We start from the raw sequence: 17,952 nt of genomic DNA, 5'->3' as shown, positions 1-17,952 counted from the left end.
TGTTGCGGCTTTGCCTGGTGGCAATACTTGGCTGTAAGACTAACCTTCATGATGGAGCTGGTTGGTCTTTAGTGTAGACATAGCTCAACTGAACATACGAAGAATGGATTCACGAATTATTAATTACCTCAATATTAAGTAACAACACAACGCAGTTTTTTAAAGTTCTAAACTTATGTTTTGGATTGGTGGATCTAAATTATTTAAGGTTTAAAAGTGTTTAAAATTCGAAACTGGTTGTGCAGTTGGCCCCTGGGGAGGCTAATGGAGGAGCAGTGGTTACCTAGATAGCTAGAGGACAAGGTTCACAGTGAACTGTACTCATGTGACACTTGTCTGGCAAGCACTGTACTGTATCACACCACTTGTCGTGGGTTTGGTGATGGGGGGGGGGTGGTTTAGAAATGGACCATTGTGTCTTTCCAACAAAAAAAAAACTGCGGGTGTGTGATGGGGACATAAGATCCGGTTGTGTTTTTCCCTTGTTCACTGACAGCCAGGTAGACACCGAACTACATTCATTATCTCCTTTACATGCAACATTCATGCAGAAGATGATACTGTAACTAGACTAGGCGGGGCGGCCATCGTTGTCAGCCGCACATATCGTTAATGTGAAACATGTGTAACTCCGTGGTCAGTGCCAGGGGCTGCTGTAGGTCTCTGACACAAAACATCTCAGTGACAGCTGTTACTAGGCCACATCTCGCCTAAAACATGTCAGCGACAACAAACATGGCGTCCTCCAGGTACCCACGCACACCTGTGCATTAGACAACTAAACGGTTGTTCTGCGACCCGAAAGTTTGAGTGAAAACTATTGATGGCGTCAGAGTAAGTTAAACCTAAACTCATTTCGCATACCTTTGACCTTTAACATACTAAGAGGTGCTGAACAGGTCAAGGTTCGGGCGCGAGACCACATACACACCGATATCTGTTGGTATGAACAATGATGAATTGGTTTAACAGGAATATTTTTTATTAAAATAAAATAATTTTTAAAAAATAAAACAAACACTATATTTAACAAGAAATTGCAGCCAAGATTATGCACTACTACTTTACATCAGTATTACCAATACCAGCTCACTACATCAAACAAATAAAAAACATCTTCCGTTTTCTCTGGAACGATGGCAACGAACCAATAAACTGGAGACCCTCTACCTGCACCCCCGACAAGGAGGGATAGGCTTTCACATCCTCTCCAAGAAGGAAAGCCACATCGTGGCCCAGGTGACAGGACAAAACTGTTCGGAAACGACGAATAGGACTGGACGCACTTCGGCCACCTATGGTTGGGGCTAGACCTGAGGAGGAGGTTCAGCAACGACCCCTTCACCAACAAGCACCCACGCAGCACGAGGATGTACCCGCTCCTTCTACAGTCTTGGCAGATCCCAAATTCACCCTGAACTCGGACACAAAAACAAAAACTCTATATCAAGCACTCGTACCCAAACGCATTAAGCCCCAAGAATACTTCAGTCCTTCCCACAAATAAGTGTCGCAAACACCTTCAAACAACTGAGCAACAAATAGGTGGACCAAGCAAGACATGTCCTGCAAAACAGCACGAAGTCCTCCCAGTCGCATACACCCGACCCCAGAAACATAAACAAAAAGATGTGCGCCTTCTGCCACAAGGAAAGCGAGACAACAGAGCATCCTCCTCCACTGCACACACACACAGCAAACACACGAGCAACTGTCCGCACTGATGAACAAGCTCGCAAACACAACCCACACACACACACACTAGCCTGCATACGCTTCACCACCCTCCCATCCACCTATCAACAGCATCTCAAACTGCAGCAACCATCGTCCTCACAGAATACAGACAGGCAATATGGCGGCTTAAAAACAAGGTCCCCCTCCACAGACATCTCAAATAGAAGAACTCTTCACCTCGAGGATAAACACAGATTGAAAAACAACGACACCTTGCAGCAGAGCACCACCACGAGCGTTCGGGGTAACCTCCTGTGAACCACAGAGACAACAGTGCGAAAAGACCTTTTTTCATAGTTGTTTATTATACAATAAAAACAAAGATATACAAAGTATTTACAGGTATTTTAACAAGTATTCAAAGAAAAGTTTATTTCACACTATCAAACTGACGAAAGGTCGTCGCATGTCTTTTTCTTTTCATTTGTTGAGTTTTTCTTCGTGGGGTCTGCTTCTAACTGCGATGGTGCTGCGGTTTGTCTGTGAGGCGTGTCTTGTTCTGAGTCGCCATATTGCCTGCTTGTATTCCACAGTTTGGACAGGACTGCGGTGTTTGTGATCTTGGCTTTGTCGTATAGTGAGATGCTTTATATATATATATGTGTGTGTAAATGTATGGGCACTTTATGTGTGTGTGTGGATGTATGGACACTTTCTGTGTGTGTGTAAATGTATGGACACTTTCTGTGTGTGTGTGTAAATGCACAGGCACCTTTGCCCTATGACGAAGAGGAAGGGACAAATATTGCGATACAGACCCGGATGGATGACCGGCTTTGAATCCGGATGCCGGGCTCGGATGTACCGTGCGGACGTTTCTGTGGCGGGAGGGGCACATTAGCAGGGAGGGTCCCTTGCAAACTGTGCTGCAGACTCAAATGTATTTATAGGATGTCCAAGAAAGAGATACACGTAGAAGTGGACTGGATGGGTATTTCCAGGAAACAGGTGAGTGAGTGTCGAGTTCTTGAGCTGAGTTCTCTCTCTGGCGTCTGAAGACTTTCTGAAGCTCCGAATGTCGACAGTAATTTACAACAACAAAAACACGTGAATGCATGCTTCAAGAAAAGGATTGAATTCAATCGACCTTTCGTATTTATGGTAGAACGAAAGAACAAACAAGCACAAGAAAATATTAGACGGAAAATGCATTTCTAATGGCCCACGTGTGCGAAGATAATTGGGATAATGATTAACAAGGAACGAAAACGTGATGCCCTGGAACCTAAAAATTGTTTTCAAGAAGCAAACTTAGAAATGATTTGCAAAAAACTGTGCTGCCGGGAACGAAAGTCTGGCTTGAACAGTTTTATCTTGTTCAAAACCATTTTAGTATGTTTTTATAAAACTCGTTATCTTACAAGATCTGAGGACTAACGGAATTTAAAGTTAGAAACGTGTTGTGCATCTGGCCCCTGAATTCTAATGCTGACCAAGATTATGGCATTTGACCATGGATGTGTATACATGTAGGTGGACTGCTGTCTGTCTGCCAAGACCAACTCTGAGCCTCTTGCGAACTTCTCCGCTGTTCGTCTCGGTGAGCCTAAACAAACACTATGACTAAACCGGAAGTTTTGTAGTCTCGTGTCTCGTTTTAGTAGTTAATTTGAAATGTGAATAAACCGGAAGTTTTGTCGTAGCATGCCTCGTTTTATGCCAGCAGTCCAGTAATACAAGTTCGTGATTTGACTGAACGATCAAGTAAGAAAAATGCAGACATGTATTAAAGATGGCTAAGTTAGAAAAAAATGACGGACAGCTATTATTAGACTTGTCAAGTTTAAAAATACAGAGATTATTAAAGATGGTCAGAAATGACAGGTAATATATTCTGATGCTGTGAGTATGTAAATTATTTCAGGGGAAAATACAAAGAAAATCGGTGAGGCGTTAAATTGTCATCAACTTCCATTATTCCGAGAGTTCAAGGGACCCAAACAACGCCGGAATTTCTACTTGTGGTCATTTTAAAAAGTGATTTTTTTTGTTTTTGCGTATTCTTTGATTAAAAGCGAGCCGTCAGCTTTGAGTCGGTGTGCATGCTGAATGTGCTCATATGATTTTGTCCTATTGCTGTCCTCGGCAGTAAGACATGAAACTGATGTCGTTAGGCTGTTGCCTTCTGACTAAGGAATGAAGTTCACGTGGCTGAGACAGTAGGGACGTTTCCGGAATTACTCTCTTAACAGAAAGTCGAGATCAAGATAGTTTTAATTGGTTGGGGTGGGGTGGGGTGCGAGGCGGGAGAGGAGACGGCAAAATGAAAGAAAGCAAGTAAGAGCCACCCCTACAGAAAACCGCTCCTGTTTGTAGTTTGGGTTAGATTAGATCAAGGTATCAGATAATCAGACGAAACTGCTTTTCTGCGTGTTCTCTTCTGGGGCCATAATTACGAAGGGGAGATAAGTTGTTGCCCTGGGAAAACAGTGGGAAAAGGACAAGCCTCTTGTTTCCGAAGTTAAAAGGCGATATCCACACCCTCAGATATTTTACCCTCAAACCATATTTTTTTAAAGCGGTGACAAAGATGCTCTGGGGTAAAGAAACATAAAGTATGGTGTCGCATTGTAACTACGGAAACAAAACACTTTCCAGACGTTGTCCTGAGGAAAAGGCTTACTCTCGCTTCATGACAACGGCTCCAGACAGTTACTAACGTTTTGTGACAAAGAGAATATTACAAAGAAAGTTTCTCAAAGGATATAATCTCAACTGTAAAATGACCTGTCCTAGCCAAACATCCTGATACAGGGAAGACAATCCCACTTGAAAACAATACTGATAGCATCTTTGTTATAAACAATCATATTTTTTAGGTTGTTGTTTTTATGTATGATAATATAAGCAAATATGAGAAAATTAGTGTAAGTAAACATATAACGGATCAAAGAATGGCTGTCAATACAAAACATCACAGGACGAGGAGGGGCGGTAGTGCGATGTGCTGATGGTGTAGCCCGGATGTAACCTGTGTATCCTGGTTGCGTGTCCGTCAATATCGCGAGAAATGTTTGCTTCCACCTTTGAAAGCAGCTAGAAAATTCAACAAAACAAATAAGGGTTTGTAATATTTGTACAGAAGAATTATCACAAACATAATGTACAGCCCGTGCCTTGAATTGCGCATGCGTGAATTGCGCTCTGAGGTCGAGCAGGAGATGCACATGGAAACTTATGGAAAGGAGACTATGAAACGGCTAGGTACTAGAAAAATAAAATCCAGTCATTTTCAAAACTGACTGGGATAATAGTTAGCAATTCAATTACTCTAAATAGAAACTCAGGTGGCAATAGCAAACTAGGAAATTATTCTCAACAGAAAAATGGAGTGTCCTCCAGTAACGTCGAAACTGACAGTTATGACTCGGATAGTGATGTTTATGTTTGTATGTTTACTCCTAGTATTTAAAAAATCATCTGAAATGGACAATAAATCCACCATTTCCACAAATTTCAAGTCAAGACTTATGGGTGTCAGTGAGGGTCATGTATGTTGGAGAGGTGGGAATCAATGTACAGTGCGAGTGTGTGAATGAATATCCATACGCGCTTGCTCGGAAATATGTTTTGGTGTGTGTGTGTGTGTGTGTGTGTGTGTGTGTGTGTGTGTGTGTGTGTGTGTGTGTGTGTGTGAAATAATGTTTGGGTGGGGTGCGTAAATAATAGTGCGTGTGCAAAAAGAGGGTGTGCTTGTGAATGCTCCTTGTCGAGCAAGATGTGGCCATCTTCAAGTCAAATTCCTGGTGTCGTGACACTTGGCAAAAAAATAAATAAATAAATAAATAACCGAATTCTTTTTCTCAAACAGTTGCTTACACTCGTGTCTAAAGCTCAGAGCCGCTGTGAGTGTGTGTGTGTGTGTGTGTTCTTTCGCATGAGACAAACCACACTCATGATCTCATGAAGTAAGAGGACAAGGGAATGAAGTCTCCATGGCAATAACTTTCAGACACAAATAGATAGCAGTCTGTAGGACTGGTAATCTATGTTGATGTCTGATCAGTAATTTATAACAATCAATAATGTGCAGCAATTTATGCTCAGTGATCGTGAACAATCTCTGAACACTAGTCTCGAACAATGTGTCCTCAGAAATTGTGTGATATGTAATTTACAACAATGTCTGGTCTCTCCGGCTACTGATATAATCTGCAAATATGATCTGAATCAGGGAGAGAGCAAAAGTTCCATCAAGATATAAGCGTTCGTATTTGTTGATATAGAACAGCATGTCAAGACCGACCTAACACTACCCGGAGTACCAATCAACCATAGAATGTGGGTACCGGACTGTATGGAGAAGAGATACAGGCAACACATCCGGCAGGTAAAGTGGAACGTTCCAGAGTGTTGTAGCAAACCCCAGGGGTAGTTAGTGGCCTGTGGTGACAGCCTCTAAGGTGACTACTAGTAACAGTCTCTGATAGTCAGCTGCGCAGCAGGACGAGCTACATCCCGGACTCGCAAGGCGCACCTGTCACCTATCAACCAGTTCACAGAAATACCTGCTACCGGTTCTGTAGATGTCTAACCTTTGTGTTTGCTGTCTTGACAGCAATAAACCTTCTGTAAGCTTGACGCACCATGATTATCACACAATCGTTGTTTAAACAGCCGCTCGGCAGATGTCTTACATACCCGGGTCCTCCACCTCCTCCATCCCGGGTCTTCACTCAAACTTGTTGCTTCTGAGGCAAACAGTAGGCCAACGGCCAACAGCCATTGTCACGAACAAAACCATGAAACATTAAATGGACAGAAACATCATGAACTACATAAAAAAACAGTAAATATTGTAAGAACAAAAACGTGAAACGTTACATGGAAACAAACAGTAATTAATAAGTGAACACCTACATTAACTATTAATTAAAACGCTTGTTACTTTTGTCTTTCCATATCGCTTTGACTATTGGAAACCCACTTCATTTCCGAGCATTTCCTTCAAATATTGTAGAGAATGCAGGTCTGCTCTACATGTGCACGTGCATGCACGTCAGCAATACAACAGACTTCCAGTACAGTGTTTGTGTGTGAGAGAGAGAGAGAGCGGATAAGGAAGGAAGAAGTTCTCTGCCTTCAATGTCCAGTATCAATGGGACACGCATGCTTGACTATTCAGGCGCATTCCTCCTGTCGGTAGTTTACGTGAACCGCAGCCCTGTGCATCCGTGTGTGTCGAGGTCCCGGATGTAGGGAAAACGGATATCTGATAAACCGTGATTAGTTGTCCGTGAATAAGACCAGTGAACAATGAACAACAGTGTAATCTATTGTGATCTGTGTGTGACCGCTGCAAGTGGTGGCGACATAAATCACACTCAAGTTCAGATATCACAACCAACCACCGACCTAACCTTTCCTGACGTGTAGTGTGAGACAGAGACAGAGACAGAGACGGGTTGGAGTTCATGAGCACTGGTTAGAACTTAGAAATGAGCGTTGTAATGTTGGGTTGTCGTGTGACTGTATTAGTTGTTAGTACAATGCTCACACCTAACTGCTAGATCATCAACAAAAACAAACTGAGGGCGATAACAAATAATGACCTTGTGTGTATGTACGTGCATGTAGGTGTGTGTGTGTTTGTCGTGTTTGGGTGTGTACAGCTATATGAGTGATTGTATGTGTATGTAAGGGTGATGTGTGATTGTGTAAGGGTGATGTGTGTGTATTTACATGTGTGATTGTGTAAAGGTGATGTGTGATTGTGTAAGGGTGATGTGTGCGTGTATTTACATGTGTGATTGTGTAAAGGTGATGCTGTAGTACGTGTAAAAGTATGTGATTTTGCCTACTTGCATAACTGTTTATGTGTGATTGTGCGCATGTGTATGTTTGTATATGTAATTGTGTGTATATGAGTACGTGGGCGTCTGTATATGATTCTCAGTGTGTGAGAGAGAGAGAGAGAAAGAGAGAGATTGCCATCGTCTGGTTAGTTTGTTTTGGTTTGAATTACTGTAGCCACTCACGCGTGACACATTTCTCAAGGTGTTTTGTCCCTAAGGTTAACGAGCGGCTAACAGTCAATATGGACATAAACACAAAACAATAAAGTCAGGTAAAACTTTGTAAACATCTTCTCCTTCAGAAGAACAGGATATCCGTTCACATTCTCCTGACAACAGCAGTTAACCCTTTCCCTGACAGGATGTTTTACCAGATTTATTTCATGTAGCTTCCCATGCACGACTTAAAAGCTAGATGTACAGTCCAGTGAAATGTAGGTTAATGGTACAGGCAATAAATTTTAAATTCTTGTTTAAAAAAGGGTTAAAATTAATAAAAATTGTCAGAATAACTAAAAGAAGAATATTAACATTCTGTATTGAATAAGACAGTCGTTACTTCTCATCAAATGCGATCTTCTACATCGTACTCTGTCGGAACATTATAAACACTAAAAAAATCTCTGTATTTGTATCCGTTGAAAAATGTACAATACCAATTATTAAAAAAAGTACAGAAATATTGAAGTAGCCCTCGTTCACAACTTTAAGTAACATAAAGTACACTTGTTATTAAGTGTTTTAAAACTATAAAAACCCGAAATAAAGTATGGCCTTCGTTTTACCCTAGATGTACTTTTCACGGGTAATTTATGATATTCTTCTAGTTAACAATTAAGTTTCTACAGCTGTCAACAGTCAAAGCTCTTCCGGCACACCTCACTGAGCACACTCGCTTCAGTACATGTTCCTGCGATAAATATTCTATGTCATAAGATTAAGTGTCCTTCTTGCGTGTTCTCTTTGTCAACCCTTGAGACACCGACATCCTGGTGTGACGATGATGGGAGAGGTCGAGATCACCGCTGTGCTGGAGCTGCAGACCGGATCCGACAGACGATAATCACCAGGAAGGACGCCGACATCGACGAGAAACTCCGGGCAAACCTATTGGGATGAGCTGCCGTACTATCTGGTACCACTGGTGACTTTACTTAGCTCGTGGCGGATGTTACTTTACTCAAATACTCAAATATAGAACCACCAGGCTGGCAGATGCTTCCGCTAATTTTATCATGTATATGTGATATAAATAAATAAGTAATAATGTATGACGCATACCGTATTTATTTCCCATGAAGATCACATGACCACCTATTGTGGTCATCAATTATTTGATGATCACACATTTATTCATCGTTTTGCTCACATTACATTGATTTGTCCAGGAATGAGACATTTAAAAGAAATAAATTGCTGAATCTGTATTCGGGGATGGGCTAGCGCCTGTCTCGCCTTCTGTAGTCCAGGAATATTGTCTGTTGTTGTCTGACAGTGTCACGTTGGGCTGTAGCCACACAAAAGACATCCAGGATACAGTCCAACTACATTAACGGTTGATAATGTATGTGCACGAAGAACAGACAAGCTTGAGTGTGGAGGGCAAACCTTTTGGCTACAATCGTCCAGGAGAAAAGGACAACTACGCTCATGGGTGGGAGGGTTGTGGCTACAACTACAACTACAACTGACGGGGGGTAGGGTGATGATAGCGGCGTCAGATGTCCAACGATGTCCGGGAAATGATAAACAGCACACAACTGGCAATTAGTGTCTAGAAACTGTTTTAACGCCTTGGAATCTTGAGCAGATAAGAAAGTGGCAATAAGTAAATTTTGTGGGCAGTTTTACAGCGACTCCAACAGAAGAGAGAGAAAGTCCGTGTACATTGAGGAAGTACCTGCTGCTCCTCCTCCCATCCTCCAGGTGACGCGGCAAGGGCTTACCTACAGGGGTAGGGGTAGGAGTAGATAACACCCCCCCCCCTGCTGTCCTTGTGTCGTGCCCAGGTACCGGGTACGTCCGTGTGTGGTGCGTACGTGGGAAATAGACTTTGCCAAACAAGGACAGACTGCTAGAAGTCTCCACAGGACATCTGTAAACAAAACACTCCAATGTGTAAAGAAAAAAACATATTTATAGGTAAGAACTCCATCAACTCAATAACTGAAGCTGCAATCTGTCTGCTGAATTATTTATGCTTAAATTCATATTAGAAACTAGTTACTATTTTGTACAAAAACCGAGGAAAAATCTGTATCACGCAAAGCAGATGGCCCTGTAAACAAGTGGCTCACGTGGACACCCGATCCTCATTGTCTTGAGGACACCTGGTCCTCAATGTACAAATCTCAGCTTAACGCCACGTGACAGCCCCCACCCCACAGTTTGCTCGACACTAAACACTAGTTGTTATAATATACCCTTTCAAAAAGTTTCTATGATAAACCCCGCTGTAATATATGGTTGCTTTTGAGAAGGAAGTTGGTGAGGTATGACGAGAACATCACTCAGAGCACACTGAGGACTGTCCTCACAAAGAACATTTAAGGAGTGTCATATTCAAAAACATTCAGGTCTGTACTGGTAAAAAACACAGACTGTCCAAATAACAGACACCGAGGGTTGTCTTAATAATGAAGTATTTTGAAGAGAAAGAGTTTTAAAAATAAAACCAACAAACACAAGATGGTAAATGCAAAAGAAGTCGGTGAAACCACCACACCCTCAGATGTTTCAAGAAGTTGTGTTTTCGCTTTTTGTAGTCCTGCATTTTGTGGATCCTGGCAGATGTTTACTTGCACTTTGCTGGGTTTATGAAGCACGAGCTTCACAAGATCCCACAATGCCGAGAACGTCGCACGTGTCGATGTCGGTAGCAATGAAAAGACAGAAAAGGCCCGTCATCAAACTAAAACTCTAAGTCGATGTGTGATTTTAACAGCCAATAAAACAAAAAATACGTATATGTGAAAGTCTGCCGCAGTCTTTGCACGCTTTGTGTGTGTGTGCGCGCGTGCGTGCGTGCATGTGTGTGTGTCAGAGAGAGAGAGATTAAACTGAGATCCTTGTCAGCCTGTATTCGTCATCTGAGACATATCGAGGGTCTTAGAACTGCTCCGTTTTTGAGAAATAGAAAAATTTTGTTGTGTCCACAATGACTTCACCTGAGTCCCACGTTCTACAGCTGTGAATACACTCAGGAAAGCCCCGACTTTCGTTATCTCAGGTCAAACTGACTTGGACCGTGCACGTGTGAGTGACACACACACACACAAAAAAATAGACTTAAAGGGTTGGGCCAGTCACACAACCCTTAAACCTTTATTTAAAAAGACAAATTATGAAATGATTTTAAAAATAACTCTAAAGTCATTTACGTTTGATACACAAGCGTCTTATCGATGTTTTAAAAATATTTTCATTTTGTAAATTGAAAGCTTTCTAAAACTAGATATGTTTGTTGTTGTATTGTTTCGGCTGGATTCTTGCAAATTTTTAATCCACAAATTTCCTACTAGACTTCAAAGGGCTCAGAACAATGCCGCTCGTTATGTTTACCGCAGGTGAAAAGCAGACTACGCTGTAAACCTCCTCCGTGAACGTCCCTGGCCACCTGTTTAAATTGATGACAACATCGCTCTTGTCCCAGCAGACGTGTCTGAGCTCCTATCGTGTCGCCATCATCATCATCATGAACCGTCATCGCCGTCGTTGTCGTTGCCATAATCCCTGACCCTTAATGTCTATATGGCCATCTATTACCACAAATCTAACCAATCTCTTATAAGCTGTTGTTTCTTTTCTTCGTTGTTCCCTCTATTTTCTTTTGCTTTCTCTCTTTTCATTTGCAATAAGACAAAGCAATTCAAAATAATAAAATATTTGATTGAAGAAAGAAAGCTGATTTACAACTTAAATTAACCAAAGGTAAAAAGGGTTGAAAAAATTTTAACATTTTCTGCAATGCTCAGACAAAAATAAAACATTCTAAAAATAGAGGAAATAGCAACTTAGCATGTTATTAAGTGTTCACAGAAGATGATCACACGATGTAAATATTAAAACAAAAAGTAAATATTTTATTGTTTTGTGTTACATAGTCTTATTGCAACTGTTTGCCTCTCCGTTTTATCTTGTTCCCGAGTCGCGTTGCCCTGGGATGTGGGAACCGCCGAAATACTCATGTGTAGGGGGCAACGGATTCTGGCAGCGAGCTACACGATGGGTTCCTGGTATCGGTCCTAGTGGCTCCACAACCGGTAATAACAATGCAGACAGGGCGGTGCTTGTCTTACACTAGCTTTGTCTCTCCCTCCCTTCTTCTGAGTGTGTGTTGTTGTTTTTGTTTTTATTTCTTTTTTTTTTGGGGGGGGGTATTTGTTTGGTTTTTTGTTTTTGATTTTGTTTGTTTGTTGTTTGTTTGTTTGTTTGTTTTTTTGGTTTAGCGTGGTGGGTAGGTTCCACACGTTATCCAGCTTCACCAAGAGAAAGAAAAACAACAGCAGAAAGACTAACAAGCGAGAAGGCTAGAGATGCTTCATACAGCATCATTCAAACTTGCTCTTGTGTCAGCATCATTTACAAATATTTAATGTTTCTCCCGCAAGGTTTGCGCCAAGTAAACAGATTTTCCGTTGATAACCGGTTCAAGGTCGGGAGTTCCGGTAACCGGTCTACGTCATCCCGTTTGATTTGGTTCCGTTTTCTGTGAAGCTTTCTCCGAAACAACAACAGGTCTTCTGATTGGCGGAGGCGTGTTAGTCAGCGGTTATCCCTCCAGTCGAGTCTTTATAAGCCGCAGCAACTGTCGTCCTCCCCAACACTAACCCTGACTTCGCACAGAGTAAAGTGGGACCGCTCCGAACTCATTCTGCAACTCATTTCTACCTGCTACTACTAATCATCAAAGAAGGTTGGTATTTTTCAATTGTTTGTTTATTTAATTCGCAATGATATGTCACACTGGTTATTTATGTAGACATTTTGTCGAATATGAAAAACTGCTGCTGAGATGTTTTGCACCGATGTTTTCATTTGAAAAAGAATCGTACACTTGTTTCAGCAAAGCAAACACTGGATCGCAAAATTAATTACACAAAAGTAATGCTAATTTGTGAAAGCACGTGTATAAGCATTGTTACACACATGTACAAATAAGGTAAAGCATGTCTTGTATACTTTCACCTGTGCACGCACGCAGCCTTACACAAACATACACAACTCGATACAACTGGGGGCTAAAAGATAATATAGCAAACACGTGAAGGCGGGTACGAGACTATCATCACTGACATTCACCTGCATCTCGACAGATGACAACAGCCGCTTGTGGGGTAGGTGTGGCCAAAGTGAAGAAGGTGGTGCTGTCGTGTTTCCAAGCCTCGCTGCTCAACCTCTACAACGTGCGCACCAAGGTGCGCTGTGCCAACGCCCCCTTCCGGTCGGAGAAAGAACTGCCCCTCCCCAGCGTCCTCAACACCTCCGTCATCGAACAATGCGTCGACGAAAGGCTGGCTCAGATCTTTGAAGACGATGACGAAGAAAGGTACCTTGCTCTCTCCTTCCCCTCTCTCTCTCTCTGTTCATGTTCACTCGTCTGTTCTCCTCTCGTGTTTTATATGGAGTGGCTAGTCGTTTCAAGTGTGTGCACTTCAAATCTTTTGGGTGTGTGGTACACTGGTTAACCTGCTCTTAAGTTTTGTTTTAAAAAACTGTTTGATGGTCAGTAGTCCTGAAAGGTGTTTGCCGCGGAACTATGGGGCGTTGTTCCCAGTCTCAACCCAACAGAAACAGTTCACACCTGCCTAGATTCTGTCCCATTACAAACATAAACACTAGTCTATGGAGAAACATCAAGATACATCTTCCTTGCATATTAATGTTTTTACAAAAATATTTAATATTTTTCATACATATTTTTCTGTATTTCTATTACTTGTCTTCCAGCAGATTATCATATAAAGCTTATGATGCTGTTAAGTAGACATAACCAAAACCAGATGACCTCCGCTTTGTCTTCGTGTTATTTATTGTATCGTTATGGTTTCGGACATGTTTAGCAGAAGGAAGTTGTTGGAGACCCTGAACCATTTCTTACAATATTGAAAAAGAGAATACGGGACTGTTATCAGTAGAAATGGCGTTTTAATATATCTTGCAAAATAATATCATTCTTACAAATACTGTAGATCTTTTACTGAAAGTCCTCGTCTGTACTATTTCAGAAATACCAGCATTGCGTGCACACACACACACAAATAGAAAAAAGAGCTTCACTTCCGCTAAAATCTGTCCCTGGTAGACTGATGTCAGTAATAAATACAAGTCTTTGAAATTTTGTAAAAAGTCTCTATTTTAAAGTTGCCATCGTTTTCCGAGGCAGTAGCAGGACATAGATAACAGAGTGATTTGTATTGTGAAGGCTTAAGTACTACGCAGCAATGCTCTTCGGGTAGCTGCCTGATTGTCTGGGACTGTACCCAGCTCACCATTGACCCTGTTGTTGTATTTGGGACCCGAACTTGTTTATCTGTACAAAATGTATCAAACCACTTCCTTGTATATTGGGCCGATGGCCCAGCCAATAAAATCTTTAGTTCGTTCTCTGTTTCTTTTCTTCACACACACACCCCACCCTCCACCTTCCCTTCTCAAGCCCTCTGTTCTATTTCGGTCTGTGACACCTGTTGACAGGAGGGGCTGTGTTTTGCTGTGTTTACTGTGACGTAGGCTTAGTTGACCCCTCGGTCAAAACATTCTGATAAGTACTTGTATACTCCCCCACCCCCAACTCGAACTTCTTGTCTTCTTCCTTAATTCCTTAATTGTACCAGGGCTGCCGAGAGCCAGCGCGGGCCTTGGGTGGAGGAACTCTCCGGGACCCTTGTAATTGTAATCGTAAATTATTTGCCCTTATATAATACTATTGTTACTATTCGATTGTCAATGTCTACATTTCATTCAGTAACGTAATATAGACTCCTAAACATTAGGACATGTTCACTAGCATCTACATCACTACTTGAACAAAGAGTTAAACACACGTGAGTGGTCAGTAAATGAGCAAAATGACGATAAAGGATCAAAGGTGTAGTACTCAAGCTCCAGAGAAAAGCTCCCCAGAGTGAGAAATGGTTTTGTCAACCTTTCTTTAAAAGAAAGGGAAGAAGGAAAACAATCTGCTGACCAGTGCCAAGCCCTGGGTACACCAGCCCTCCCTGTTCCCCCACCCTGCTGACTACCTGGGTATTGCAGGTGAGAGCTGTTCGCGTTTGAACGCCCAAAGCTCAACCAGTTTATCTTGCTTTATTATCTTGGTTTATTTTACTCGTATGATTTATTATCAACCCATGCCCAGAAACCAGGGCCAGGCTTCACATCCTCTCCACCTTAACACCCGGATATTGTTGTCTGTGCGTGTGATCCTTCTCCGTGTGAAAACCCGCTTATCGTTCTCTTTCTCTCACGCTTTTCAGCCTCGTTGCGTAGTTTTTTCATCGTTGTTCTTTTTATCTTTCTTGAAACTTTTGACAGACTCGCGACTTGCTTTATCATCGCATGTCTTCCTGGTTTGGTTTTTTTTTTTTTCTTCCTTGTTGTGTAGTTTTATCTTTGCCAGTGATGATGATGATGATTGATGATGATGATGATGATGAGAGTAAATGCCTGAGAAATTTCACAGTTGTAACAGCTGTAAGAACATTTCTAAAAACTACGAAATTACGTGTCCTTGCAAGCAGACGATCTTTCTGATTCCAGGCAGATATTTTGCAACTGGTGCAAATCCTTGCTAAGCGAAACCAAAGTCAAGAGCTTGCTGAAGACGATGTCCGCGGTGTACAGCCGGTGCTGGGACGTCATCTCCAGTGCGGGGTGCAGGACAAGGTCTTCAAGGGCATCCTCCCCACGCCCTCCGCCGACACTTCTGTCTTCAGCGTGGAGGTGGACGACCTGAACAACAAGGTTTACGTCCACTGGTCGCGAGAGGATATCGGCCACGACTTCCTGCAGGCCGTTCAGCGCATGCTCAAACAGCTGCGAGACGAAGGTCGTCAGCCCTCGGAAGCAGAGTACTTCGCCACGCACCTGGCTACCTGCACATCAGCAACGGTGGTTGGGGGATCAAGAGCGATCCCATACCGCTAGGGACCCCAGGTTTTCGTCCACACACGCAGACCTACATGTCGCTGACCGACCCTGGCGACGGCCACGTGCTGGGAACCACGCGCTTCAGCGACTGGATGAAGGGTGCCATCGTGCACGTGGAGCACTTGGAGCGGCCGCGCCACCTGCCGCGCGAGAAGATCGAGTCGTACCGCATCCCCTCCATCCTTGACTTCTCACGCGTGCGACTGCACGTGGGCTCTTCCGCCCCCACCACCTACTTCGTGGGCCGCGTGGTGAAGGACTCTGGAAACTTCCAAGATGACTTCCTCAAAGTCGTCAACTTGACGGCAGCTGCCGCCTCAGCCGCCTTCTTCCTGGGTGCCGCCGAGTGCAAGGTGTCCATGGAGGGGCTGTCCACCGCGCAGTCCATGAGCTACATGAAGGCACTGCGTGCACAGGTACAGCGCAGCAAGAAGCAGTTCCTCTCCGCCGCCTGGAACCTGAACCAGGTGCTCCATGACGACTTCGACCACAAGGAGCCGGTGGAGCTGAGCAAGCGCATGGAGATCGCCATGAGGGCGATTGAGATCACCTCCTTGGGCGGCTTCGACAAGGTTACATGGGACGGCGCCAGCGACACCTATCCCATCCAAGTGCATCATGTACCAGCTGACCTTCGAGGAAGCATTGACCATCGTGCACGAGGCACACCTGCGTGGACTGGTAACATACTTCTCGGCGGGCTTCAAGTTCAACGAGATCCGCCACGCGGTGTACGCCGGCGTCGATGGTATCGGTATTGGTGGCGCACAGGTACTACGCTACATGGACTCCGAGACCGGCATGCACGGGCCCTACATGGAGGAGAACATCCCCCGCATATTGGCCAGTCGTGACGAGGCGGCCCAGTCCGTGCGAGGGCGCGGAGTGCACCTGTTGGCCCGCTGGACACCATGTACTTCGAGGGGTCCATCTCTTTGGAGGAAGACAAGCTGCGGCAGAAACTCTTCAACATGCTGCTACTGTCCGATGAGCCCGCCATCGAAGATCTGCTGATCAAGCTTGCCCGCGTGGTGGCACTGCCCTACGAAGGTAACTTCCCATACTTGTTCCGAGCTCGGCGATTGGTGGAGGCAGAACAACCCATCCTAAAGAGTTTCTGCACTGACGAAGAGTGGGAGTCGCTGACCAAAGTTCTGAAGAGCCTCATCGTGGCGCGAGACGAGTCCAACATCATGGAGGAGCACGACAGCGACCCCTGGCTCAGCATCCGCCAGAAATTCCGCATGAGCCAGTGCCCACGTGACTCCAAGATCTGCTACGTCAGGCAGTCCTCCTTCTCGCTGCCTTTCAAAGGATGAAGCTACAAAACTAACAGACTGCTAAGTGAAGCTACCAGCACCTTGACAAACTGCTAATCAAAGAAATCAGCATTATGACAGGAGGACTGATCAAATCTTGTTTAGGTTTTACCTTAAGTTGATTGTCTCAACCTATATTCCAAACAGTTTTTTATTACTTATTCATATTGAACTGTACCGTGTATCGAGCTTTATTGTTTATACATTCATGTTGTTACTACTACAATTTTGAGTCATTTGTATGGTAGTGAAATTTTATGCAAGTTATAACTTTTTTATTTTGATTATAACTTGTTCTTCTTCTTTCTTTTCTTCTTTGTCATCATCTTCGTGGTTAGTATCACCATCATCTCATTCTCCTTCTTCTCATGTGTCATTAAGACTCCCAGTCCAATAATAAGTTTGCCAATACAATTGGTGGACAGTGTGTATTGTTGTATGATTCCCCGCATATTCTTATTGACTCAATCCTGTTTTTGTTAAGTTTCTAATTTTGTAAAAAAAAAAAATTAATGAAATAAAGAATCAATTAATACATTTTTGAGTTTTCTTTTCTCTGTACTTTTGTTTTGTTTATTTTTCAGACGAAGAATATATGTGGTCAGTGTTCTAGTCCTAACCACTTTTGTGTTTACATAAGTGTCTTGCGGAAAGATTCGTAATGTTTCTTCGGCATTTTAAAATAGCTCCCAGCACAGCTTTTCCGATACCTTCCTCCTTTTCCATACTACCCTTACCCATTTCTTCATTTTCATCAAACCTGAATAACAAGGGGAGGCTACTCCTGCGCCCAACCCTAGACGCAAAATAAATATTAGTCTCCCTTGCAATGCTTGACGGTCAGCTTCGCCTCTGACAACCTATTTGCAACGTCCTGTCATCTGGTCTTTCTAATGTCTAACAATCAATATTTAGCTGACACATCAAAGTTTAATCTCCAGTTCGTGACT

General features: G+C 43.1%; 1 protein-coding gene across 1 annotated transcript; it reads left to right on the top strand.

The window, feature by feature from the left end:
- Positions 1–12,263: 12,263 nt before the first annotated feature.
- Positions 12,264–17,539, top strand: LOC112554112. Its single transcript, XM_025221716.1, is given in 7 exon segments — positions 12,264–12,447; positions 12,848–13,087; positions 15,298–15,400; positions 15,403–15,621; positions 15,624–16,285; positions 16,287–16,581; positions 16,584–17,539. Coding segments are annotated over 6 exon segments (1,938 nt in total). The 5' UTR covers positions 12,264–12,447; the 3' UTR covers positions 17,003–17,539.
- Positions 17,540–17,952: the final 413 nt, after the last annotated feature.

The sequence above is a fragment of the Pomacea canaliculata genome, linkage group LG13 (genome assembly GCF_003073045.1).
Source record: "Pomacea canaliculata isolate SZHN2017 linkage group LG13, ASM307304v1, whole genome shotgun sequence".
NCBI lineage: Eukaryota > Metazoa > Mollusca > Gastropoda > Architaenioglossa > Ampullariidae > Pomacea > Pomacea canaliculata.
The sequence above is the reverse complement of the archived record's forward strand: the minus strand, read 5'-3'. Positions and strand labels throughout refer to the sequence as shown.